The sequence below is a fragment of the Sylvia atricapilla genome, chromosome 18, assembly GCF_009819655.1.
Source record: "Sylvia atricapilla isolate bSylAtr1 chromosome 18, bSylAtr1.pri, whole genome shotgun sequence".
Classification (NCBI taxonomy): domain Eukaryota; kingdom Metazoa; phylum Chordata; class Aves; order Passeriformes; family Sylviidae; genus Sylvia; species Sylvia atricapilla.
The window spans coordinates 1,804,423-1,831,393 of NC_089157.1; the positions used below are offsets into that span (position 1 = coordinate 1,804,423).

Here is a 26,971-nt window from a genome sequence, read left to right on the forward strand (position 1 = left end):
AGGAGCAAATCACTTGGAAGCCTGTGGGACCAGGGGTTGGGGGAAATGCCATTTCTGCACCAAGATCCTGTTACACCTCACGTTCCACATAAGCACCCCCTGCAAATGTGCTTGGATATAGCATTTCCCACTGTCCTCATTGCCAGGAGCTGCCAGCTGGCATCAGCATGAAAAAAGCTCAGTCACAGGTGACCAGTAGGTTTGGGAGCCTCAGCCCACATGAACAATGCAGCCAAAGGAGCAAGTGGGATGAGTGGTGAGCACAGGGAGCCAGCTCACCCACCAGCCCAGCCTCACCTCCCCTGCCCACCTCTCCCACACGCTGCCTGCTGGGTCTCTGGCCTGGACTATCCCACTTCAAGGGGGACAGCTTTATTCCCAGCACATTGCTGTACGAATGAGGACTCCAAATTGCATTTGCAAAGAGATGACTTTATCTTCAACCCTCTCTGTGCCTTCACACAACCTCATCCTCTCTGGTGTTGCTTCAAAGAAACATCCAAGCCCTGAAGAGCAACAGCTCTGCTGTTGAGCTGTCTCCTGCCTGAGCAGAACATCAACCCCATGTCCTCTGTGCAAGTCTTGCTGGTGCTGCCAGCAGCAGGAGCAGCCCATGGGCTAGGTGCTTGCTCATCTCCCCCACACTGTACTGTAGAGCTCTTCACTGGGCTGTGGAGCTGATGGCACTTTGGCATAGATCTGCTCCTGCTGCGGCACAGGCTTCTGCAGTCTGGCATATAACGCCTCTCTTTGCTCTTCCAAAGGCTGGGAAAGGAGGGAGATAAAAAACATCTTTTGTGGGGCTACTCGAGGCAAACACTGTCTGCTGGAACCTCTCTGTGGTGCTTTTAGCACCCAGGAGCAGACACAGGGACCGGAGAGGGAACCCACGTTAGCCAGGGTCACTTGTACCCCAGTTTGACATTTCCCGTTGCAGCCCTCCCCTTCCCCACCCAGCCCATGCTGCTGCCCATTCTGTCACCCACCCACTCCAGCTTTCTTCTCACTGCCTCCAGCTTGGCAGTGCTGGCATTCTCTTACCTGAGCACTCTGCCTGATGTCTGTGTACTCCACCAGGGGCGTTTCCAGGTGGCGGAAGGCCTCAGCATTGCTGTACTGGCTCTCAGCCGCGCCAGTGTCGTGGTTAATGGCCGCATAGACCACGGCTTCTGTTCCCTGATGGAGAAGGATGAGCTCTTACCCTGCTGCCACTCCCTGCCTGCACCCACAGGGGTGGCAATATCTCCCACCTTGCTGCCTGTCCTGATGGGTGTTGGGATGGTTGCAGGGGCACTGGGTGGAAATAAAAATTAGAGCAAGGGCTGGCTCAACATTCAAACCCCTCCTCAAGAGCTGGCAGAAAATATCAGAAAATACTTTCCAAGTAGTAAGCAAGGAGCAGCTACCCTGCAGCCATTTCAGATGTGCTTTGCTGCAGGTTCCCAAGGCTGTTTCACGCAGCTCCCATGCTTGAAGAGGCTTGGAGAGAAACATCTCAGCTCAATCCTAAATTCCTTTCCCAAGAATACTCTGTGATAGTCATAGAAAGTCCCTGGTTGTGTCTTTCTGTTGGCAAACAGCCCAAAGGATCCTTTCCAGCCTAAAGTGCCATGAACCTGGCTGAAAGCAGCAGCTCTGGCAGCTCATGGTGCAGTGTTTCCCCTCTCCATGTGAACTTTGGGGCACAGGATCTCAAGAACTGAAGAGGTTTTCCTTACTGTAGGTGACATGCTGCGAGTCCTGTCCATCTCTATGGCTGCTCCGGAAAGGGCAGGATGAGGCATGGATGTGGCTGCACATGAGTGAAAACAGAGGAAAAGGAACACATTGAGAATCTGCACTGCCACTGCCAGTCTTGCCATAAAGCAGGACAGGAACCTGACACTCCATGAGCCATCTAAACTGAAGCAGTTCTTCAAATAAAGCCAGACCCCACCTGCCAGCTGGCAATGACCCCTCCTGTCCCTCTCCATTCTTTACACTGGCCTCACACTTTGCATCAAGCCTAGTGTAAGCCTGGCCCATGTAAGTGAGCCCACCTGGAGAAGCTGATGGTGCCTAGACAAACTCAAGCAGATTCTGTGACCAGAAGCACCCACCCCAAGGGCTGTAATTCCCTGCTCCCAGGGGACAACACCCTCTGGGATAACACCCATGGGATGGTCCCACTGTTCCCATGAGGGAAGGAAACCGCCTTGGTGGAGTTCTCAAGGATGTACTGAGGAACTGAATGGATCAGAGAGGCAAAGGGGGAGGAAAAAAACCAGAGGGGAAAAAGATAACGGAAGCAGAGCAAGCATTGTTTCGTGTTACAGAAACAGGATGTAAGAATGTATGTGGTACTGGAAACTTCACTCACCATTCTTCTTCCTGGAGAGTATTACCAGAACACCAGCAGCCACTGCAAGCAAAAAGAGAACCACAACGATGGCTGGAGTAAGGACGTGTTCAACCACGTTCAAGCTGCAAGAAAAAAACAGTTTGTGTTGTCATGAGTCTCAGGATGAACCCAGCATGGAGGAGGGTTGCAGAAAGCAGCTTTGAGTGACACAGGAAGCAGCTGTGCATGGCAGAGCTTGCCCATCAAAACAGGCATGGGATTGTCAGGGTGCCAGCTGGGCATGGAGAGAGCAAACCAAACAATGCTTGAGTTAAGAAGGGGTTCTTGCATTTGCTCTGGTTTTACTCCACTCTTTGTTACCCTCGTTTGTAAGGGGCAAGCATAAAAAGTCAGAGAGCCAGCACAGCCCTGAGTGTGCTGAGAGGGAGTCTCAGCTTTGTCTGCTGCTGGCATCACCTCCCACAGGCAGGAGAGAAGGGGGGAAGATCTGACACTCTGGGTTCATGCTTTTGCTACTATCTCTGCCAGGCTGGGACTACAAAGGACAGGACACTGGGCAGCACTTGGCTTCCCATGAACAGACTCACTGAGTTTTGGGGAAGGAAATGGGGTCAGTGTTGTGGGCAGGAACCACTTCTCCAATGTGACTAGAGGCACTGGAATTACTGTCGTCAAGTTAGAGAATGATTTGAGTCAGAAGGGACCTTAAAGATCATCCAGCTCCAACCCTCTGCCATGGCAAGGGACACCTTCCACTAAGCCAAGTTCTTCCAAGCCCAGTCCAACCTGGCCTTGAACACTTCCCGGGATGGAGCATCCACAACACTCTGGGCAACCTGTGCCAGGACCTCCCCACCCTCACAGGGAAGAATTCTTCCATGTGGAGTGGTCTCTAAAGACAGAAACAGGAGGTCGGGATCCTTAAGGGAGGTGTGAAGAGCCCGGCAGCTGCAGGACTCCAGCTGCACCAGACAGCTCATGGAGTAAAGTGGCTGCTGTAGGTAGGAACAGCTACTCACAGTTGATGTGTAGATGGATTTGATGTTGATTGCACAATTTCCTCCTGGGAAACTGTCTGGGTGTGGCCTGTTACAGTGAGAGTGAGATCAGAGGACGAGGTGGTCGTGTAGGTTGAAGACTGGTTAGTGAAAGAAGCTGTAACAAAAAGAGAAGAGGCTTGGTTGACCTCTGGGGGGTAAAATGCTGTGGGGTTTCCAGTGAGATGGAAGTGACCCATGTGCTGTGACAGCAGGAGAAGCTCAGTCCCCTCTGCCTCATCCAGAGGACACATCTTGAGGTCAGACGACTGTGAGACCCTTCCCCTGCCCCGGAGGCTTTTCACACTCTCAGTCCCCCACAAAAAACACACACAAAACAGATTCACCCTGCAGAACGGGGCTCGGGCCCCCCATGCCCAGTTCACTACTCACACAACACCACCACATATATGTTGTCCTGCTATGCAGGCTGATCCCTGGCAAGGCAATGCAGAGGGATGGTTCCTAAGTCCACGGCGTGGTGCCCAGAGGCGCTGCCTTGTGCCAGGTGGGAAATGGGGCAGCACAGTGCAATGAGGAACACCCCAGTGTTACACAGTACGGCAAGGAGAGCACAGAAAAGGCCAGCGACAGCTAATGAGGAAGAAAATTGGACACAGACAGCACAGGGCACCTCACTAATAGAGATGGCTGACCATGAGGTGACAAGGAGGGGCTCCGGGGAGAACTGAGAATGGGAAATGAGCCACGGTGGCACCTACTGCACTCTGGTCACACACCCTGGGCCGTCCCACCTGCACGGGCACCCATCAGCTCCCGGCTGCCCCCATTGCAGCCCCTGCTCCAAGCAGCTGGAGGGAGGGACACATCCGTGCTGGACCTCGGCGACCTGCAACCCACAGGTACTGACCTGAGGCCACGATCACCTTCACAGCAGCGCTGTCATCAGGCCAAAATCTGCCTGTTCGCACCCCACAGCCGAAGGTGCCCTCGTCCTCCTTAGACAGAGCATCCACGGTCACCGTGAATACCCGCTGTGCGCGGTTGTCCCGGATGGAGAACCGGCCCCGCCGCGCCTCGGGCTCCGACTCCGAGGTGATGACGATGTCGTGTTTACAGGTACCAATACTTGGAAAACTTTTCAGTGTGCACCAGAATTTCGGCAATTTCTCCTGGCCTCGCTCGTAGGTACAGGTGAGGGAGAGGGAGGCCCCCAGGAATCCCCGCACGGTGCCGGGCCCCGTCACTGCCCCGCAGCCTGTGGAGACACACGGAGCCGCGGGAGCGCTGCCGCCGCACCGGCACCTCCCGCCCGACGGGGCGGCCGCGGCCGTCGGCGGCTCCGGCCAACCTTACCTGGCAGCAGCGCCCAGGCGAGCAGGGGCAGGAGCCGCATGGCCGCTCCGGGACGCCGGGGCTCAGCGCGCTGCCGCTCCCGGTTCCTCTCGGCGGAGCCCGCCCCGCCCCGGGCCGCCCCCGCCGCACGGTCACCGCGCTGGGGAGGAGCGCGGCGATCCCCGGGACCGCCGGACACCGCGGGCCGCCGGAGAGACGAGGGCAGCGGCCGCGGGAGCGCTCGGTGGAGCCGCCGGGGGCGGCAGGAAGGGCCCGGCCCGGCCCCGCTGATGCCCCCGCCCCGCCCGTGCCATCGGCACCGGCCCAGGGCGGGCTCCGGCGGCGCCGGCCGGGACCGTGGGGTCCCGCGGGCTGACCCAGAGCACGGCCCCGTGCTCACGGACAGCAGCGCCGGCGGCCGCAGCCCGGCCAGCGCCGGGAACAGCGGGAAGTGCTCGCTGCCGCTGTCCTGAGGAGCGTCCGGCCAGAGCGGCGGGGCCGCAGCCGCGGAGGAAGGATGGATGCCGCGGGGGCCAGACGGGCACCGCGGTCCCGTCACGCACACGGTGAAAGCTCCTCCCGCAGCCTGGCCCCGGCTCCCCAACGTGCCGATCACTGGTGCTGTGGGGAAACGTGCACGGTCCCACCTGGGCTGACGATCACCTCCACATCAGCACTCTCATGGAACGGGAAAAATCCCTTTTGCGTCCCACACGAGAACATGCCCGAGTCCTCCTTGGCCAGGAACTCCTCAGTCACCCTGAATGCCGGGCACACGCAGGTGTCCAGAACGGAGAACCGTGTATTCGGTTTGCTCTGGACTTTCGGCCACGTCTCCCGGCCGGGCTGCAGGTGACCCACAGTGTTTCCCGTAGGAATCCCTGCACGCTGCAGGGCTCTGTCCCTGTCCCGGAGCATGTGGAGACGCACGGACTGGCGGGAGCGCTGCCACTGCACCCACAGCTCCCGCTCCTTCTGGTGGATCCAGCGCGGGGCTCCAGCCCCGGCCGTGCACTCAGCCCCTGCCTGGCAGCGGTGCTGAGGCCAGCACCAGCAGGAGCCACATGGACGAGTCAGGAAAGCCCTGCTGCTCCCTCTTCATTGTGTCCCTCGGGCTTCCCTTCCTCTGTTGCCTCTGCTACCACCTCCGTTACTGCTAGAGACTCAGCATGATGAAGGTGTTTCCTGTTGCCTGGAGTTCCAGCTTCTCCCGGGCCCTGAGATGACTTGCTGGGCACTGTCTCCTTCCCCTGAGTCTCCCCTTTCTTCCCCCAGCATGGCCCTCAAGTCAGGACACAGGCGCCCAGTGGCAGAGGTAGCTCAGCACAGCACAAAGATCACATGAACCCCAGAAAATCCTCCAGGCTGAGCAGTGCTCCTGCACGGCCACCCTGTCCTTCCCAGGGAATGGAATGGGTAAGCCAGGCCCTTATCCTGGTGCAGCTGGACAAGAGCACCCACCTCTCCTGTCAGCACAAGTCCCCAGACTATTCCTAGCACAGCTCCTCTGTAGCTGAGGAGCCCCATGCTCTGATCAGGTCCGTCCAGGCCTCGGCCTCTGTCCCCAGTCCCTGCAGTTGCTGAGTGGGGAGCAGAGCTGTGGAAGGACAGTGTTCCGTGGCTGTGGCTCCGCTGGAGATGGGCGTGTGGCGGCTGAGGCAGAGGTGGCCGGGCTGAGGGGCTCAGGGCTCCTCTCCCCACAGGGAAGCTCACTCGGGCCATGGTGGAGCCTGCACGGCCCCTGTGGCGCCGTGTCCCCACACAGGTGTGTGCAGCAGCATCGGCTGCCGCGGGCCTCCCGGGCAGGGCTGGCAGCTGAAGGGAGGAGCAGACAGACAGACAGACAGACAGACAGACAGAGAGACAGACACGGCCCTGTAGGAGACCCAGCCTTTATTGAAAAACCGTCTTCGGCTGGCAGCTGCAGCTCACCAGAGGCCGGCTGTGTGCGGCCCAAAGGCCAAAGGCCGCTCCAGCACACGGGCTGCCGGGGGGGGGCCGAGGCTCTCCAGGGGCAGCAGGAGCCGGAGCCGAGCTCCTCCCGGCACAGGGCGGCCGTGAGGGGCGGCACGGCCCCAGCAGGGTGGGGGCCGGGGGGGCAGGAGGGCGTCCCTGGGGCTCGGGGATGGTGGGCACGGGGGGACAGCCCCGGGCCCAGGGGCTGCTGCGTGCCTCCGAGAGCTGCGGCTTTTCCTGCTCGCGGCTTCTGCACCGGCTCCTCAGCCAGGCTGCCCCACAAACCACGGCCACGGCCACGGGCACCTTGATGCTCAGCAGCAGCAGCAGCAAGTGGATGATGCTGAGCTGGGACCTGTGTAGGAGAAGGGAGGTCGTGTTAGAGCTTTGGTAGGGTCTAGGGAATGAGGATGGGCACTGGGGCACTTGCACGTCTGCCAGCTGCTCTGCTTGTCCCCAGGATGCTCCCTGGGGACTCAAAGCTGGCACATACATGCATGGGAAAAGTAGGTTCTGGCCAGGTGATGCTGCTGGGGTCTTGCCCGGATCCCAAGCCCTGACTCACGGCACTGGAGGCTCCCCAAAGCCCCTGGGGCACAGAGGGTTGGTGCTCAATGGGTGCACGTTGCTGTCCTCACTTGTGTTTGAAACAGCTGGCAGAGGAAACAGAGTCAGAGCAAAGGGGAGACGCCCCACATCTCCTGTCCTGCACCTTGGTCAGGCTGCCAGCTGGGCATGGAGAGAGCAAACCAAACAATGCAGAAGAAAATGGTGCTTGTGTCTGAGAGCCGCTGTGTCTTCAGTGAGTTAAGAAGGGGTTCTTGCATTTGCTCTGGTTTTACTCCACTCTTTGTTACCCTCGTTTGTAAGGGGCAAGCATAAAAAGTCAGAGAGCCAGCACAGCCCTGAGTGTGCTGAGAGGGAGTCTCAGCTTTGTCTGCTGCTGGCATCACCTCCCACAGGCAGGAGAGAAGGGGGGCAGATCTGACACTCTGGGTTCATGCTTTTGCTACTATCTCTGCCAGGCTGGGACTACAAAGGACAGGACACTGGGCAGCACTTGGTTTCCCATGAACTGACTCACTGAATTTTGGGGAAGGACATGGGGTCATTGTTGTGGGCAGGAACCACTTCTCCAATGTGACTAGAGGCACTGGAATTACTATCGTCAAGTTAGAGAATGATTTGAGTCAGAAGGGACCTTAAAGATCATCCAGCTCCAACCCTCTGCCATGGCAAGGGACACCTTCCACTATGCCAAGTTCTTCCAAGCCCAGTCCAACCTGGCCTGGAACACTTCCCGGGATGGAGCATCCACAACATCTCTGGGCAACCTGTGCCAGGACCTCCCCACCCTCACAGGGAAGAATTCTTCCATGTGGAGTGGTCTCTAAAGACAGAAACAGGAGGTCGGGATCCTTAAGGGAGGTGTGAAGAGCCCGGCAGCTGCAGGGCTCCAGCTGCACCTGACAGCTCATGGAGTAAAGTGGCTGCTGTAGGTAGGAACAGCTACTCACTGTTGATGTGTGGATGGATTTGATGTTGATTGCACAATTTCCTCCTGGGAAACTGTCTGGGGGTAGCCTGTTAGAGTGAGAGTGAGATCAGAGGATGTGGTGGGCATGTAGGTTGAAGACTGGTTAGTGAAAGAAGCTGTAACAAAAAAAACAGTGACTTGGTTGACCTCTGGGGGGTAAAATGCTGTGGGGTTTCCAGTGAGATGGAAGTGACCCATGTGCTGTGACAGCAGGAGAAGCTCAGTCCGCTCTGCCTCATCCAGAGGACACATCTTGAGGTCAGAGGACTGTGAGACCCTTCCCCTGCCTAGGAGGCTTTTCACAGTCTCAGTCCCCCACAAAACACACACAAAACAGATTCACCCTGCAGAAAGGGGCTCGGGCCCCCCATGCCCAGTTCACTACTCACACAACACCACCACATATATGTTGTCCTGCTATGCAGGCTGATCCCTGGCAAGGCAATGCAGAGGGATGGTTCCTAAGTCCACGGCGTGGTGCCCAGAGGCGCTGCCTTGTGCCAGGTGGGAAATGGGGCAGCACAGTGCAATGAGGAACACCCCAGTGTTACACAGTAAGGCAAGGAGAGCACAGAAAAGGCCAGCGACAGCTAATGAGGAAGGAAATTGGACACAGACAGCACAGGGCACCTCACTAATAGACATGGATGACCCTGGGATGGCAAGGAGGGGCTCCGGTTTTGAACTGAGAATGGGAAATGAGCCACGGTGGCACCTACTGCACTCTGGTCACACACCCTGGGGCCGTCCCTCCTGCACGGGCACCCATCAGCTCCCGGCTGCCCCCATTGCAGCCCCTGCTCCAAGCAGCTGGAGGGAGGGACACATCCGTGCTGGACCTCGGCGACCTGCAACCCACAAGTACTGACCTGAGGCCACGATCACCTTCACAGCAGCGCTGTCATCACGCTGAAATCTGCCGGTTCGCACCCCACAGTAGAAGGTGCCCTCGTCCTCCTTAGACAGAGCATCCACGGTCACCGTGAATACCCGCTGTGCGCGGTTGTCCCGGATGGAGAACCGGCCCTGCCTCGCCTCGGGCTCCGACTCCGAGGTGATGACGATGTCTTTTTTACAGGTACCAATACTTGGAAAACTTTTCGGTGTGCACCAGAATTTCGGCAATTTCTCCTTGCCTTGCTCGTAGGTACAGGTGACGGAGAGGGAGGCCCCCAGGAATTCCCGCACGGTGCCGGGCCCCGTCACTGCCCCGCAGCCTGTGGAGACACACGGAGCCGCGGGAGCGCTGCCGCCGCACCGGCACCTCCCGCCCGACGGGGCGGCCGCGGCCGTCGGCGGCTCCGGCCAACCTTACCTGGCAGCAGCGCCCAGGCGAGCAGGGGCAGGAGCCGCATGGCCGCTCCGGGACGCCGGGGCTCAGCGCGCTGCCGCTCCCGGTTCCTCTCGGCGGAGCCCGCCCCGCCCCGGGCCGCCCCCGCCGCACGGTCACCGCGCTGGGGAGGAGCGCGGCGATCCCCGGGACCGCCGGACACCGCGGGCCGCCGGAGAGACGAGGGCAGCGGCCGCGGGAGCGCTCGGTGGAGCCGCCGGGGGCGGCAGGAAGGGCCCGGCCCGGCCCCGCTGATGCCCCCGCCCCGCCCGTGCCATCGGCACCGGCCCAGGGCGGGCTCCGGCGGCGCCGGCCGGGACCGTGGGGTCCCGCGGGCTGACCCAGAGCACGGCCCCGTGCTCACGGACAGCAGCGCCGGCGGCCGCAGCCCGGCCAGCGCCGGGAACAGCGGGAAGTGCTCGCTGCCGCTGTCCTGAGGAGCGTCCGGCCAGAGCGGCGGGGCCGCAGCCGCGGAGGAAGGATGGATGCCGCGGGGGCCAGACGGGCACCGCGGTCCCGTCACGCACACGGTGAAAGCTCCTCCCGCAGCCTGGCCCCGGCTCCCCAACGTGCCGATCACTGGTGCTGTGGGGAAACGTGCACGGACCCACCTGGGCTGACCATCACCTCCACATCAGCACTCTCATGGAACGGGAAAAACCCCTTTTGCGTCCCACACGAGAACATGCCCGAGTCCTCCTTGGCCCGGAGCTCCTCAGTCACCCTGAAGCCCGGCACACGCAGGTGTCCAGAACGGAGAACCGGCCCTGCCTGTGCTCCCCAGTGTGTGTGCTGATGCAATCTTTAATGAATTTTCCTGGTGTATTCTTTTGATACCAGTTCCCTTCCGTCAGGTAATTTACACCTTCCTTCCTCTAGCTTACCCCCTATTTTTTCATATTCCTCAATTTCCGTCTGAGAAGTGTCAGGGGGATATTCCATGGTCTCCCATTCCTGAACTTCGGGGATACTTACTGTGAGCAATGCTGCTTTTTTTGCCTCCTTGTCTGCCAAATTATTTCCCTTGGTCTGGAATTGCATACCCACCTGGTGTCCTTTGACATGGACAATGGAGATTTCTTCTGGATCCCTGATTGCCTCCAGGATTTGCTTTATTATTTCCCCGTGAATTAACCCTCGTCCTCAAGTGTTAATTAAACCTCTTTCTTCCCATATTTTGCCAAAAGTGTGTGCAACTCCGTAAGCATATTTTGAATCGGTGAAGACAGTGCCTCTTCTTCCTTTTAATCTTTTGAGTTCCCTTAGCACTGCACATAATTCGCAGGCTTGGGCAGACCAATTTGCATTCAGAGGCCCTGACTCCACTATTTTCTCGGATTTGCCATCCATTATGGCATATCCTGATTTCCTTTTTCCTTCTATTACCCTTGCTGATCCATCTACAAACCATTTTTTTTCCCTCTTCCATTTTTTCCTCCCCCGGCTCTGGTCTTACCTTGGTTTGCAGTTCCACCATTTCAGTGCAGTCATGGGAGGTTTCCTCCAGTGCCTCTCCAAACAGAAACTGGGCTGGGTTCTGAGCAGCTGTTGTCCTAAGTTCTAAACCATGTGAATGTACCAAAATAGCCTCATACTTCGGAAGCCTGGCATCTGTGAGCCATTTATGTGCCTTTTGCTGCAGAATGCTCCTCACATTGTGTGGTGAGTATACTACTGGGGGAGCCCCAAATGTTACCGTCTTGGCCTCTTCCACCAGCAGAGCTACTGCCACAGCAGCCTGAAAACAGATATGCCATCCCCTGCTCACTGGATCTAAAAGCTTGGAGACATATCCCACAGGTTTCTTGGTTCCCACCCAATCCTGAGTTAAAACATCAAGAGCAGTGTGATTATTGACATCCACAAACAACTGAAAGTGCCTTTTTACATCTGACAAATTCAACACAGGAGCATTTATTAGTGCCTCCGTTAACCTCTTGAGTTTTAATCCATTTTGTTCAGTCCATTTCACTTTATTTGTATTTAGTCTCTCATCAAGAAACTTTACCTTTTTACTGTATTCTTCAATCCATTGTCTGCAGTATCCTAACAGTCCCAACAATTGCCTGATTTCCCTCTTTGTCCATGGGGGGGGAGGGGGCAGAGCTATAATTCCAGCCACCCTTTCAGGATCTAACTTGTTTTTACCTTTTGATATCCAGTGTCTTAGGTACTTTACCTTCGATTCAGCAAATTGTAATTTCGATTCAAATTGATTTTGAAACTTTTAATTTTCAGAAAATTCAGCAATGACATTGTACATTCTCTCACTTGCTCCTCCCTTGGACCAGCTATTGACAAATCATCAGTATATTGTAAAAACTTAATTCCTTCTGCTGGCACGAATTGACTTTATAATTGTTTAAGGGCCTGACCAAAAAAGGTTAGGAGCATCTACAAATCCCTGAGGCAGAGATGTCCATCTAAACTTCTCCTTTCGGTTTGTTTCAGGATCCTCCCATTGAAAGGCAAAATAATCCCGACTGGGGTATTTTGTTGTTTTTTGTTGTTGTTGTGGGTTTTTTGGTTTGGTTTGGTTTTGTTTTTAGTTTTTGTTGTTTGTTGGTTTGGTGGTGGGTTTTTGTTTTGTTTTGTTTTTGTTTTTTTGTTTGTTTATTGTGGGGTTTGTTTGTTTGGGGGTTTTTTGGTTTTGTTTTTGTTTTTGGTTTTTGTTTTGGTTTTGGTTTTCTGTTTTTGTTTTTTTGTGGCCAGAGGGCAAGTCCAAAAGGCATCTTTTAGATCTATTACACTGTATCACACATCCTCCGGAGGGACCCTGTTCAGAATGGTATAGGGACTGGCTCCCATGGGGAAACTTTTAATTGAAATTGGTTCAATTTTCAACCTCCCCACCCGGGACTGACACGGGGCCGGGAAGGGACGACCCCCTGCTCTGGGTGGGGTTGTCTGTGGTGGCAGCAGCAGTGAGCCTGCCAGAGAGGGTCAGGTTGGGGACCGGTTGGGGACAGGTTGGGGACAGGACTCCCCGGGCTGGGGACGGGCACGGGCAGACACTGAGCTCCTGCCGGGGGAGCTGCAGCCACGCGGAGACACTGAAGCCGTCAGCCGGGAGGGAAGGGAGGAGGGCTTTGCCTGCAAGGTTTGGAGCGGGGGTTTCGGAGGGGAGGGGAGAGCCTGGGTCTGTATGGGGTTTGGGTAAAAGTTTTAGTTAGGCACAAGGCTCTTTTTGGTGTTTGCTTTTCCCTTGCCCCATTATTTTTTTTAATAAAACTTTCTTACTTTTTATTTTTGGTGGTGGGTCTCGCACTGAATTCTTTCTTAGCTTCCGCTAAGAGCTGGGATCCTTTCCCAAACTGTTTTGTCCAAACTGGGTTCCGCTTTTTGGATTACTTACCCGTCCAGCGAGCTGAGCTGGGGGTCTGCTCATCCAGGGATAAATCTTCGGTTTGCATCCTGGACTTCTCACCAGCCCGTAGCTAAAAGGCTGACCAGTTTCCCGAACTCAGAGGAACGTCTCCTTTCCTTTTAGCTTCCTTGTGATCAGTTCCCCAGACTCCCCTGAGTCTGGGTTTGATGAGCGAAATGAGTTTTCCCAACTCACTTCCCTGGCAGCCGAAGAAGTCCCTCGCGGGAGTTTGGAAATGTGGGTTCCAGGTCCGTGGTTGTTCCGTGACCAGGTCACGTCTCACACACTCACCCCATCACCCTCACTCAACCAGCAACACTTACAGCTATTTTCTTGCGTGGAATCTTCGTGCACGGAGAAATTTTACGAGTGAAAACAATAGCCACGGCTCAGAAAGACCCCCCTAGGTCTTTCCTGAGTTCTTTGGATCCAAAAAAAACCCTTTTATTGTGGCCCTTAACCTAACTTTAGTTCGTGATACAATAGGTGCTACGGAGTTTCCCACTTCCCCGGGCCGCCGAAAATCAGCGGGGCGCCTCCCGTGGAAAGGGTTTCCACAGCGCCAGTATTGATCTGAGTCATGGCACCAATCTGTTATTAATGATCAGAAAACAATTTAAAACAACAGAATTTATTCAGCAAATATCCAAAACCAAATTAAAAAGCCACAATAAAATTGGACAACATCAATCGAGTGCTGGGTGGGCAGAGTGACACTAACAACGGAACCATCCAACCTCAGCCACACACACTGAGTCTCGGCGTACGGTTTTTGTACAGGTTATTTGCCCTTAGACTAACTCTATTGACAGACCAAATATTCATGTATCTCTTTATTTCCAAGTGAGGTCTTGAAAGGGGTTCCTGTAAGTATGGAAACACGATTTGATAGTCTTCCTGGATCTCATCTTTGGGGTGCACATTTGATCATCCTCCAGATCCCCTATCAAGATTGATATCAGATGTCAAGCAGCTGTGGAGGCCCATGCTTGATGAATGGGCCATCTCCAGACCGGCCATGTCATTTCTGTTGCAAATGTTGTGGTTTCACAGCTTGCACCACAGGTCTTGGAATCTCCGAGATGCCCTGGAACAGCTTTTTAACAGACCAAATCTTTGACACACGAATTTATCCATTACATTTCCCACAGGCTGGCAGCTGCAGCTCACCAGAGGCCGGCTGTGTGCGGCCCAAAGGCCAAAGGCCGCTCCAGCACACGGGCTGCCGGGGGGGGCCGAGGCTCTCCAGGGGCAGCAGGAGCCGGAGCCGAGCTCCTCCCGGCACAGGGCGGCCGTGAGGGGCGGCACGGCCCCAGCAGGGTGGGGGCCGGGGGGGCAGGAGGGCGTCCCTGGGGCTCGGGGATGGTGGGCACGGGGGGACAGCCCCGGGCCCAGGGGCTGCTGCGTGCCTCCGAGAGCTGCGGCTTTTCCTGCTCGCGGCTTCTGCACCGGCTCCTCAGCCAGGCTGCCCCACAAACCACGGCCACGGCCACGGGCACCTTGATGCTCAGCAGCAGCAGCAGCAAGTGGATGACGCTGAGCTGGGACCTGTGTAGGAGAAGGGAGGTCGTGTTAGAGCTTTAGGAGGGTCTAGGGAATGAGGATGGGCACTGGGGCACTTGCATCTCTGCCGGCTGCTCTGCTTGTCCCCAGGATGCTCCCTGGGGACTCAAAGCTGGCACATACATCCATGGGAAAAGAAGGTTCTGGCCAGGGGATGCTGCTGGGGGCTTGCCCGGATCCCAAGCCCTGACTCACGGCACTGGAGGCTCCCCAAAGCCCCTGGGGCACAGAGGGTTGGTGCTCAATGGGCGCACGTTGCTGTCCTCACTTGTGTTTGAAACAGCTGGCAGAGAAAACAGAGTCAAGAGCAAAGGGGAGACCCCCACAACTCCTGTCCTGCACCTTGGTCAGGCTGCCAGCTGGGCATGGAGAGAGCAAACCAAACAATGCAGAAGAAAATGGTGCTTGTGTCTGAGAGCTGCTGTGTCTTCAGTGAGTTAAGAAGGGGTTCTTGCATTAGCTCTGGTTTTACTCCACTCTTTGTTACCCTCGTTTGTAAGGGGCAAGCATAAAAAGTCAAGAGAGCCAGCACAGCCCTGAGTGTGCTGAGAGGGAGTCTCAGCTTTGTCTGCTGCTGGCATCACCTCCCACAGGCAGGAGAGAAGGGGGGCAGATCTGACACTCTGGGTTCATGCTTTTGCTACTATCTCTGCCAGGCTGGGACTACAAAGGACAGGACACTGGGCAGCACTAGGCTTCCCATGAACTGAGTTTTGGGGAAGGACATGGGGTCATTGTTGTGGGCAGGAACCACTTCTCCAATGTGACTAGAGGCAATGGAATTACTGTCATCAAGTTAGAGAATGATTTGAGTCAGGAGGGACCTTAAAGATCATCCAGCTCCAACCCTCTGCCATGGCAAGGGACACCTTCCACTAAGCCAAGTTCTTCCAAGCCCAGTCCAACCTGGCCTTGGACACTTCCCTGGATGGAGCATCCACAACGTCTCTGGGCAACCTGTGCCAGGACCTCCCCACCCTCACAAGGAAGAATTCTTCTATGTGGAGTGGTCTCTAAAGACAGAAACAGGAGGTCTGGATCCTTAAGGGAGGTGTGAAGAGCCCGGCAGCTGCAGGGCTCCAGCTGCACCAGACAGCTCATGGAGTAAAGGGGCTGCTGTAGGAAGGAGCTGCTACTCACAGTTGAGGCGTAGAGGGATTTGATGTTGATTGCACAATTTCTCCCTGGGAAACTGTCTGGCTGGTGGTCATGTAGGTCGAAGATTGGATGGTGGAAGAAGCTGTAACAAAAAAAAGAGAGACTTGGTTGATCTCTGGGGGGTAAAATGCTGTGGGTTTTCCAGTGAGATGGAAGTGACCCATGTGCTGTGACAGCAGGAGAAGCTCAGTCCCCTCTGCCTCATCCAGAGAACACATCTTGAGGTCAGAGGACTGTGAGACCCTTCCCCTGCCTAGGAGGCTTTTCACAGTCTCAGTCCCCCACAAAACACACACAAAACAGATTCACCCTGCAGAACGGGGCTCGGGCCCCCCACGCCCAGTTCACTACTCACACAACACCACCACATATATGTTGTCCTGCTATGCAGGCTGATCCCTGGCAAGGCAATGCAGAGGGATGGTTCCTAAGTCCACGGCGTGGTGCCCAGAGGCGCTGCCTTGTGCCAGGTGGGAAATGGGGCAGCACAGTGCAATGAGGAACACCCCAGTGTTACACAGTAAGGCAAGGAGAGCACAGAAAAGGCCAGCGACAGCTAATGAGGAAGGAAATTGGACACAGACAGCACAGAGCACCTCACTAATAGAGATGGTTGACCATGGGATGGCAAGGAGGGGCTCCGGGGAGAACTGAGAATGGGAAATGAGCCACGGTGGCACCTACTGCACTCTGGTCACACACCCTGGGGCCGTCCCACCTGCACGGGCACCCATCAGCTCCCGGCTGCCCCCATTGCAGCCCCTGCTCCAAGCAGCTGGAGGGAGGGACACATCCGTGCTGGACCTCGGCGACCTGCAACCCACAAGTACTGACCTGAGGCCACGATCACCTTCACAGCCACGCTGTCATCACGCTGAAATATTCTTGTTCGCACCCCACAGTAGAAGGTGCCCTGGTCCTCCTTAGACAGAGCATCCACGGTCACCGTGAATACCCGCTGTGCGCGGTTGTCCCGGATGGAGAACCGGCCCCGCCGCGCCTCGGACTCCGACTCCGAGGTGATGACGATGTCGTGTTTACAGGTACCAATACTTGGAAAACTTTTCAGTGTGCACCAGAATTTCGGCAATTTCTCCTGGCCACGGTCGTAGGTACAGGTGAGGGAGAGGGAGGCCCCCAGGAATTCCCGCACGGTGCCGGGCCCCGTCACTGCCCCGCAGCCTGTGGAGACACACGGAGCCGCGGGAGCGCTGCCGCCGCACCGGCACCTCCCGCCCGACGGGGCGGCCGCGGCCGTCGGCGGCTCCGGCCAACCTTACCTGGCAGCAGCGCCCAGGCGAGCAGGGGCAGGAGCCGCATGGCCGCTCCGGGACGCCGGGGCTCAGCGCGCTGCCGCTCCCGGTTCCTCTCGGCGGAGCCCGCCCCGCCCCGGGCCGCCCCCGCCGCACGGTCACCGCGCTGGGGAGGAGCGCGGCGATCCCCGGGACCGCCGGACACCGCGGGCCGCCGGAGAGACGAGGGCAGCGGCCGCGGGAGCGCTCGGTGGAGCCGCCGGGGGCGGCAGGAAGGGCCCGGCCCGGCCCCGCTGATGCCCCCGCCCCGCCCGTGCCATCGGCACCGGCCCAGGGCGGGCTCCGGCGGCGCCGGCCGGGACCGTGGGGTCCCGCGGGCTGACCCAGAGCACGGCCCCGTGCTCACGGACAGCAGCGCCGGCGGCCGCAGCCCGGCCAGCGCCGGGAACAGCGGGAAGTGCTCGCTGCCGCTGTCCTGAGGAGCGTCCGGCCAGAGCGGCGGGGCCGCAGCCGCGGAGGAAGGATGGATGCCGCGGGGGCCAGACGGGCACCGCGGTCCCGTCACGCACACGGTGAAAGCTCCTCCCGCAGCCTGGCCCCGGCTCCCCAACGTGCCGATCACTGGTGCTGTGGGGAAACGTGCACGGTCCCACCTGGGCTGACGATCACCTCCACATCAGCACTTTCTTGGAACGAGAAAAATGCCTTTTGCGTCCCGCAGGAGAACATGCCCGAGTCCTCCTTGGCCCGGAGCTCCTCAGTCACCCTGAATGCCGGGCACACGCAGGTGTCCAGAACGGAGAACCGGCCCTGCCTGTGCTCCCCAGTGTGTGTGCTGATGCAATCTTTTCTGAATTTTCCTGGTGTATTTGTTCTGGGTTGAGCTGCCTCCTATCCCATATATCCATCCCATATCTTGGATATGTTGTTATGTCTCGCAGCTGAATCCCGCCCTCTTGGGCGGGAGCCAGCAGTTCCTGCCTCCTTTTTCCTTCTTGGCTGCTTTCGGCTCTTGCTTCAGCTGGCTCGGCTGCTTTTGCCTTCTTCACTTCGCTTTGCTTCGCTCTGCTCTCCGGCTGCCCCTGCTGCCGTTTTTTCTTTCCCCCCCGCTGCTTCTGTTTGGTTTTTTTTTTTTCCTCCTTCCTTTCTCTCCCCCTCCCCCCCCAAGGTTTGAACCGGCTCCGGACCTGACCTGACCTGAGAAGTTGGAGAAGACCCGGGCCAGACAGAGACGCGTCAGCACCCTCCCCATCGGCACAGTAACCCGTCCTTTCCCACTATTCAGTGTTGGGGAGTGTATTTTTGTCAATAAACCAGTTTTTCCACTTTCCTCCGAGGTATTTTCCTTCCCGAACCCAGGGCTGGGGGGGAAGGGGTGGTGGAGGTTTGGTTTAGGGGACTCCTTTCGGAGGTTCTTCCCTAATTTACTCCAAACCAGGACATTTCGTGGTGCGTTGGCCGGGAAAGGGCCAGAGAAAGTGGAAAAACCTTAATAATAATATTGGTGGTTCTAGTTGTTTTGTGGGTGTATTGGGATGTTTTTTTCTGGATTCATAATGTCATTCGTGGTGAAAGCCTGCCAATATTTCTGGTCCCCAGGGATTTTTGAGGTTTTAATACGTCTGTGGTACCTAGGGTTATTCCCTTATATAGAAAAAGCTCTGGTATTGCTACTAATACGTAGCTTTTGGGGCCGTGGGGTACTAACCAGAATATTCATTGGACTAGGCTTTCTTGTGATGCTTTATAGAAGGGCAGTTAAGATGCTTAAATCTGTTCCGGAAGTGTATAGTTCCTTGTTATGGTGGTGCATTCAGTTTGTTAGGGGAGAAGCAGGGGAAGAGTTTTTTCAGCCTCTGTCTTCCGTCTTCTCCTTTGAATTTTTTACATCTCTATTAGAAAATGTTCAGTTTCCCCTGAGTGTTAAAGAGACCATCTTTCTGGCATTTAATCTAGTAAGTCTTTTCTATACTGTCTGCAGTTTATATAAAATGAAAGCTGAGATTTCTAAAAGAGCTAATGAGACTCCTGATTTAGGGGTAAAGCCAACAAAGAGAAATCTTGAGTGGAGTGGGAAATGGGAAGATATGGGCCAAATTTTAAAGGAATTTTCTGATCCTATAGTCTGGGACTTCCCATCTGAACAAATTCAGAACCCAGCTGAGGTGGCAAAGTATTTGAAAGAGAAGTGCTGTGGTAATACTAAGGAGAAAAGGATTGTAGCAGTGAGCTGGGCCCTGGCATATGTTTACCGTACTCTGCTAGATACTGAAGGACAGCAGATAGAAGAAAGGGAACAGGGAGATAAGCTAGTTACCACCCCAGTTACTCAGGCTGCAGCTAATATCCTGGGCTCCGGGCCAACAGCTAAACCAGACAGGGAGTCTAAGACACTGGCAGTCGCCAGGGCAAAGAGAGCACGAAAGACTGATCGACCAGTAGAGGATGATGATGATGATGATGAAGGTGAAGGGCCCTCAAGGACCTCCGAGGTTTGAGAAAGGATTACACCCGACGACCAGATGCGTCTATAATTAGTTGGTTAGTCCGTCTCTGGGATGCTGCACGCGAAGCTCCAATTCTGGATGGCACTGAAGCAAGGCTTTTGGGCTCCCTGTCACATGATCCAGTTATTGACCAAGGAATGATGAGGGTGGCTACCCCTTGCAGTCTCTGGGAACGAGTCCTGGGAAGTGTGGCACAAAGATACCTGTGTGCAGACGATCTCTACATGCAGCAGACCCAGTGGAAGACCATAGAACAAGGGATTCAACGCTTGAGAGAAATGGCAGTGGCAGAGATTATCTTCTCAGATGACCTAAACACTAAGAACCCAGATTTGGTACCATGTACACCCGTGATGTGGCAAAAACTTGTACGACTTGGACCATCTGAATACGCTTCTGCTCTAGCAATAATGAAGCGGGAGGAGACACACGAAATCGTGCTCGATATGGCAAGGAAGCTTTGAGCATATGCTGATTCAGTACATGGCCCAACTCACGCCAGGATTGCAGCTGTGGAAACACGACTGCAGAAATTGGAAGATAAATTAGAGGAAAATCACAAAAAACTCAGGGAAGAGATTAGGGAGGACTTCCTCCAAATTTCAGCCATTCAAATTAGAGACCCTGGTGTTCAACGCGGGCGTACCTCTGTTGGGGAGAGAAGGCGCACTCCGCGAACTGAGTTGTGCGTCTTCTTGCGTGAAGCTGGGGAGGACATGAGGAGGTGGGACGGAAAACCCACTGCTGCTCTGGCACAACGGGTGCGTAAATTGAAAGAAGGTAGGATTCAAAGAGGAAGTCCTACTAAACAGAGAGCAGCACCAGTTGTCTGCAGCTGGGACGATGATGATATGTCTGATCCCCTGGAGGGAACCTCTAGGATATATGTCCAAAGAAAGAAAGATAATCAGGCTTAGAGGGGCCCTGCCTCTAGCCAGGTAGAGGTTGGGGAGAATCGTGTGTTTTGGACAGTGTGGATTCGATGGCCTGGCACATCGGCACCACAGAGACATGAGGCTTTGGTGGACACTGGATCGCAATGTACTTTGGTGCCTTCGAAACATGTGGGGGCAGAACCAATTTCCATTGCCGGGGTGACAGGGGGAGTACAAGAGTTGACTTTGTTGGAGGCTGAGGTGAGCCTGACTGGAAAGGACTGGCAGAGACACCTGATTGTGACCGGCCCAGAGGCCCCGTGTATTCTGGGCATAGATTTTCTTCGGAATGGGTATTTCAAAGACCCAAAGGGATTCAGATGGGCATTTGGAATAGCATCTGTAGAAACAGAGGGTGTTAAGCAACTGAACACCCTGTCTGGACTATCGGATGACCCATCTGCTGTGGGATTGTTGAAGGTGGAAGATCAGCAGGTGCCAGTCGCCACTTCTATAGTGCATCGGCGGCAGTATAGAACAGTTCGAGATGCAGTGATTCCCATCCACAAAATGATTCGTGAGTTGGAGAGCCAAGGGGTGGTCTGTAAAACCCACTCACCCTTTAACAGCCCCATCTGGCCTGTGCGCAAGTCAGATGGAGAATGGAGGTTGACTGTGGACTACAGGGCATTGAATGAAGTGACTCCACCGCTGAGTGCTGCCATGCCGACATGCTGGAACTCCAGTATGAGCTGGAGTCCAAGGCAGCAAGGTGGTATGCCACTATTGATATTGCCAATGCATTTTTCTCCATTCCTCTGGTTGCAGAATGCAGGCCTCAGTTTGCTTTCACCTGGAGGGGTGTGCAGTATACTTGGAATCGACTGCCCCAGGGGTGGAAGCACAGTCCTACCATTTGTCATGGATTGATCCAAACTGTATTGGAAGAAGGTGAGGCTCCAGAACATCTGCAATACATCGATGACATCATTGTGTGGGGGAACACTGCAGCTGAAGTGTTTGAAAAAGGAGAGAAGATTATCCAGATTCTCCTGAAAGCTGGTTTTGCCATCAAGAAGAGCAAAGTTAAAGGACCTGCTAGAGAAATTCAGTTCCTGGGAATTAAGTGGGAAGATGGACGGCGTCAGATTCCCACTGATGTCATCAATAAGATCACAGCGATGTCTCCACCAACTAACAAGAAGGAGACACAAGCTTTCCTAGGTGTCATAGGTTTTGGAGGATGCATATTCCAGAATATAGTCAGATTGTAAGCCCTCTCCACCTGGTAACTCGCAAGAAAAACACTTTCCAGTGGGGCCCTGAGCAGCAACATGCTTTTACTCAGATTAAACAGGAGATTGCTCACGTGGTAGCCCTTGGCCCAGTCAGGACGGGACTGGACGTGAAGAACGTGCTCTATTCTGCAGCTGGGAGCCATGGTCTGTCCTGGAGCCTTTGGCAGAAGGTGCCTGGGGAGACTCGAGGCCGACCACTGGGATTTTGGAGTCGAAGTTACCGAGGGTCGGAAGCCAGCTATACTCCAACAGAAAAGGAAATTCTAGCAGCCTATGAAGGGGTTCGGGCCGCCTCAGAGGTTATAGGTATGGAAGCACAACTCCTCCTGGTACCCCGACTACCAGTGCTTGGGTGGATGTTTAGAGGAAAGGTTCCCTCCACCCACCACGCCACCAGTGCTACCTGGAGCAAGTGGATTGCCCTCATTGTACAACGCGCTCAAGTTGGGAAATTGAATCGCCCTGGAATTTTGGAAGTAATTACAAACTGGCCTGAAGGTGAAAGTTTCAGTGTTGCAGATGAAGAACAAGAACCAGTGGCCCGGGTTGAGGAAGCTCCGCCATACGACCAGTTGCCAGCAGAGGAAATATGTTACGCTTTATTCACCGACGGTTCCTGCCGTGTCGTAGGGATGGGTCGGAGGTGGAAGGCAGCTGTATGGAGCCCCACACGACAGGTCGTAGGGGTCGTTGAGGGAGAGGGTGGATCCAGTCAATTTGCTGAACTTAAAGCAATTCAACTGTCACTAGATATTGCAAAGAGAGAGAAGTGGCCAAGGCTCTATCTATACACTGATTCTTGGATGGTAGCCAATGCTCTGTGGGGATGGCTGAAGAAATGGAAAGAGGCGAACTGGCAGTGTAGAGGTAAACCAATTTGGGCTGCTGAAGAGTGGAAAGATATCGCTGCCCGGTTAGAAACCCTACCTGTGAAGATTCGCCATGTAGATGCCCATGTCCCCAAGAGTAGAGCTAATGAGGAGCAGCAAAATAATCAGCGGGTAGATCAAGCTGCAAAGATAGGGGAGTGGAAGATAGATCTTGACTGGGAGCACAAGGGAGAGTTATTTCTAGCACGATGGGCCCATGATGCCTCAGGTCACCAAGGTAGAGATGCCACCTATAAGTGGGCACGAGACCGAGGGGTGGATTTAACCATGGACAGCATTTCTCAAGTTATCAGTGACTGTGAAATATGCGCTGCCATTAAGCAAGCCAAGCGGATGAAGCCTCTCTGGTATGGAGGACGGTGGTCTAAATACAAGTATGGGGAGGCCTGGCAGATTGATTACATCACACTGCCTCAAACCCGCCAAGGCAAGCGTCATGTGCTGACCATGGTAGAAGCCACCACAGGGTGGTTGGAAACCTATCCTGTGTCTCATGCTACAGCCCGCAACACCATCCTGGGCCTTGAAAAGCAGGTCCTTTGGAGGCACGGCACTCCCGAGAGAATTGAGTCAGACAATGGGACTCATTTCAAAAATAATCTTATTAAAACCTGGGCTAGGGAACATGGCATTGAATGGGTATATCATATCCCCTACCATGCACCAGCCGCGGGTAAATTGGAGAGGTACAATGGGCTGTTAAAAACCACCCTGAAGGCGTTGGGTGGAGGGTCCTTAAAAAACTGGGAGCAGCATTTAGCAAAAGCCACCTGGTTAGTTAACACTCGAGGTTCCACCAACCGAGCGGGTCCTGCTCAGTCCCAGCACCTTAATGTAGTAGATGGAGATAAAGTCCCAGTGGCCCATGTTAGAGGTTTGTTGGGAAAGACAGTATGGATCAACCCTGACTCGAGGACGGGCAAACCCATCCGTGGAGTTGTCTCTGCTCAAGGACCGGGTTGTACATGGCGGATAATGCAGAAAGATGGAACAATGCGATGTGTACCTCAGGGAGATCTGAATATGGGGTAAGATTGATATGTGCTGAATGTTACTACCATTGTCTGCGTGTTAGATCAGTTAGACATGAAACAGAAGGAAATGTGTAAGTGTCGAAGGTCTGAGCAAGTAAGACGGACGGAAATGTGTAAGTGCTAAAGGTCTGAGTAAGTGAAATGAAAGTTTTAATTGGATGGATATATGGGATAAGGGGTGGAATGTTCTGGGTTGAGCTGCCTCCTATCCCATATATCCATCCCATATCTTGGGTATGTTGTTATGTCTCGCACCTGAATCCCGCCCTCTTGGGCGGGAGCCAGCAGTTCCTGCCTCTTTTTTCCTTCTTGGCTGCTTTCAGCTCTTGCTTCAGCTGGCTCGGCTGCTTTTGCCTTCTTCGCTTCGCTTTGCTTCGCTCTGCTCTCCGGCTGCCCCTGCCGCCGTTTTTTCTTTCCCCCCCGCTGCTTCGGTTTGTTTTTTTTTTTCCCCTCCTTCCTTTCTCTCCCCCTCCCCCCCCAAGGTTTGAACCGGCTCCGGACCTGACCTGACCTGAGAAGTTGGAGAAGACCCGGGCCAGACAGAAACACGTCAGCACCCTCCCCATCGTCACAGTAACCCGTCTTTTCCCACTATTCGGTGTTGGGGAGTGTATTTTTGTCAATAAACCAGTTTTTCCACTTTCCTCCAAGGTATTTTCCTTCCCGAACCCAGGGCTGGGGGGGAAGGGGTGGTGGAGGTTTGGTTTAGGGGACTCCTTTTGGAGGTTCTTCCCTAATTTACTCCAAACCAGGACAGTATTCTTTTGATACCAGTTCCCTTCCGTCAGGTAATTTCCACCTTCCTTCCTCTAGCTTACCCTCTATTTTTTCACATTCCTCAATTTCTGTCTGAGAAGTGTCAGGGGGATATTCCAGGGTCTCCCATTCCTGAACTTCGGGGATACTTACTGTGAACAATGCTGCTTTTTTTGCCTCCTTGTCTGCCAAATTATTTCCCTTGGTCTGGAATTGCATACCCACCTGGTGTCCTTTGACATGGACAATGGAGATTTCTTCTGGATCCCTGATTGCCTCCAGGATTTCCTTTATTATTTCCCCATGAATTAACCCTTGCCCTCGAGTGTTAATTAAACCTCTTTCTTCCCATATTTACCAAAATTGTGTGCAATTCCATAACCATATTTTGAATCGGTGAAGACAGTGCCTCTTCTTCCTTTTAATCTTTTGAGTTCCCTTAGCACTGTACATAATTCGCAGGCTTGGGCAGACCAATTTGCCTTCAGAGGCCCTGACTCCACTATTTTCCCAGATTTGCCATCCATTATGGCATATCCTGATTTCCTTTTTCCTTCAATTACCCTTGCTGATCCATCTACAAACCATTTTTTCCCTTCTTCCATTTTTTCCTCCCCCGGCTCTGGTCTTACCTTGGTTTGCAGTTCCACCATTTCAGTGCAGTCATGGGAGGTTTCCTCCAGTGCCTCTCCAAACAGAAACTGGGCTGGGTTCTGAGCAGCTGTTGTCCTAAGTTCTAAACCATGTGAATGTACCAAAATAGCCTTATACTTCGGAAGCCTGGCATCTGTGAGCCATTTATCTGCCTTTTGCTGCAGAATGCTCCTCACATTGTGTGGTGAGTATACTACTGGGGCAGCCCCAAATGTTACCGTCTTGGCCTCTTCCACCAGCAGAGCTACTGCCACAGCAGCCTGAAAACAGATATGCCATCCCCTGCTCACTGGATCTAAAAGCTTGGAGACATATCCCACAGGTTTCTTGGTCCCTGCCCAATCCTGAGTTAAAACATCAAGAGCAGTGTGATTATTGACATCCACAAACAACTGAAACTGCCTTTTTACATCTGACAAATTCAACACAGGAGCATTTATTAGTGCCTCCTTTAACCTCTTGAGTTTTAATCCATTTTGTTCAGTCCATTTCACTTTATTTGTATTTAGTCTCTCATCAAGAAACTTTACCTTTTTACTGTATTCTTCAATCCATTGTCTGCAGTATCCTAACAGTCCCAACAATTGCTTGAGTTCCCTCTTTGTCCATGGGGGGGGAGGGGGCAGAGCTATAATTCCAGCCACCCTTTCAGGATCTAATTTGTTTTTACCTTTTGATATCCAGTGTCTTAGGTACTTTACCTTCGATTCAGCAAATTGTAGCTTTGATTTTGAAACTTTTAATTTTCAGAAAATTCAGCAATGACATTGTACATTCTCTCACTTGCTCCTCCCTTGGACCAGATATTGACAAATCATCAATATATTGTAAAACCTTAATTCCTTCTGCTGGCACGAATTGACTTTATAATTGTTTAAGGGCCTGACCAAAAAAGGTTAGGAGCATCTACAAATCCCTGAGGCAGAGATGTCCACCTAAACTTCTCCTTTCGGTTTGTTTCAGGATCCTCCCATTGAAAGGCAAATAATCCCGACTGGGGTATTTGTTGTTTTTTGTTGTTGTTGTGGGTTTTTTGGTTTGGTTTGGTTTTGTTTTTAGTTTTTGTTGTTTGTTGGTTTGGTGGTGGGTTTTGTTTTGTTTTGTTTTTGTTTTTTTGTTTGTTTATTGTGGGGTTTGTTTGTTTGGGGGTTTTTTGGTTTTGTTTTTGTTTTTGGTTTTTGTTTTGGTTTTGGTTTTCTGTTTTTGTTTTTTTGTGGCCAGAGGGCAAGTCCAAAAGGCATCTTTTAGATCTATTACACTGTATCACACATCCTCCGGAGGGACCCTGTTCAGAATGGTATAGGGACTGGCTCCCATGGGGAAACTTTTAATTGAAATTGGTTCAATTTTCAACCTCCCCACCCGGGACTGACACGGGGCCGGGAAGGGACGACCCCCTGCTCTGGGTGGGGTTGTCTGTGGTGGCAGCAGCAGTGAGCCTGCCAGAGAGGGTCAGGTTGGGGACCGGTTGGGGACAGGTTGGGGACAGGACTCCCCGGGCTGGGGACGGGCACGGGCAGACACTGAGCTCCTGCCGGGGGAGCTGCAGCCACGCGGAGACACTGAAGCCGTCAGCCGGGAGGGAAGGGAGGAGGGCTTTGCCTACAAGGTTTGGAGCGGGGGTTTCGGAGGGGAGGGGAGAGCCTGGGTCTGAATGGGTTTTGGGTAAAAGTTTTAGTTAGGCACAACGCTCTTTTTGGTGTTTGCTTTTCCCTTGCCCCATTATTTTTTTTAATAAAACTTTGTTACTTTTTATTTTTGGTGGTGGGTCTCGCGCTGAATTCTTTCTTAGCTTCCGCTAAGAGCTGGGATCCTTTCCCAAACTGTTTTGTCCAAACCGGGCTCCACTTTTTGGATTACTTACCCGTCCAGCGAGCTGAGCTGGGGGTCTGTTCGTCCAGGGATAAATCTTCGGTTTGCATCCTGGACTTCTCACCAGCCCGTAGCTAAAAGGCTGACCAGTTTCCCGAACTCAGAGGAACGTCTCCTTTCCTTTTAGCTTCCTTGTGATCAGTTCCCCAGACCCCCCTGAGTCTGGGTTTGATGAGCGAAATGAGTTTTCCCAACTCACTTCCCTGTCACTGAACAAGTCCCTCGCGGGAGTTTGGAAATGTGGGTT

The 26,971-nt window shown here is 54.1% G+C and overlaps 4 protein-coding genes and 1 long non-coding RNA gene across 5 annotated transcripts in view; 1 reads left to right on the plus strand and 4 right to left on the minus strand.

The window, feature by feature from the left end:
* LRRC59 (leucine rich repeat containing 59) overlaps positions 1–26,971 on the plus strand; it is a 159,989-nt gene that overhangs the window by 35,264 nt on the left and 97,754 nt on the right. The window lies entirely within an intron of this gene.
* On the minus strand, positions 412–4,817 carry LOC136369232 (CMRF35-like molecule 5). The gene is made up of 7 exons (XM_066331933.1): positions 4,696–4,817; positions 4,250–4,597; positions 3,361–3,496; positions 2,360–2,463; positions 1,719–1,792; positions 1,042–1,176; positions 412–765 (listed from the first exon to the last, which is right to left on the minus strand). The coding sequence occupies exons 1-7, from the start codon at positions 4,733–4,735 to the stop codon at positions 631–633; spliced, it is 972 nt and encodes a 323-aa protein (XP_066188030.1). The 5' UTR covers positions 4,736–4,817; the 3' UTR covers positions 412–630.
* Positions 5,287–9,641, minus strand: LOC136369536 (uncharacterized). The gene is made up of 6 exons (XM_066332438.1): positions 9,483–9,641; positions 9,037–9,384; positions 8,148–8,283; positions 6,607–6,985; positions 6,388–6,489; positions 5,287–5,712 (listed from the first exon to the last, which is right to left on the minus strand). The coding sequence occupies exons 1-6, from the start codon at positions 9,520–9,522 to the stop codon at positions 5,287–5,289; spliced, it is 1,431 nt and encodes a 476-aa protein (XP_066188535.1). The 5' UTR covers positions 9,523–9,641.
* Positions 9,791–16,946, minus strand: LOC136369537 (CMRF35-like molecule 6; the record flags this gene model as incomplete). Its single annotated transcript, XM_066332439.1, is given in 4 exon segments — positions 9,791–9,853; positions 9,856–10,082; positions 16,420–16,767; positions 16,866–16,946. Coding segments are annotated over 4 exon segments (678 nt in total), but the record flags the coding sequence as incomplete, so codon positions are not given.
* Positions 13,480–15,808, minus strand: LOC136369233 (uncharacterized). The gene is made up of 2 exons (XR_010744981.1): positions 15,568–15,808; positions 13,480–14,412 (listed from the first exon to the last, which is right to left on the minus strand). It is a non-coding gene; the product is annotated as an uncharacterized lncRNA (long non-coding RNA).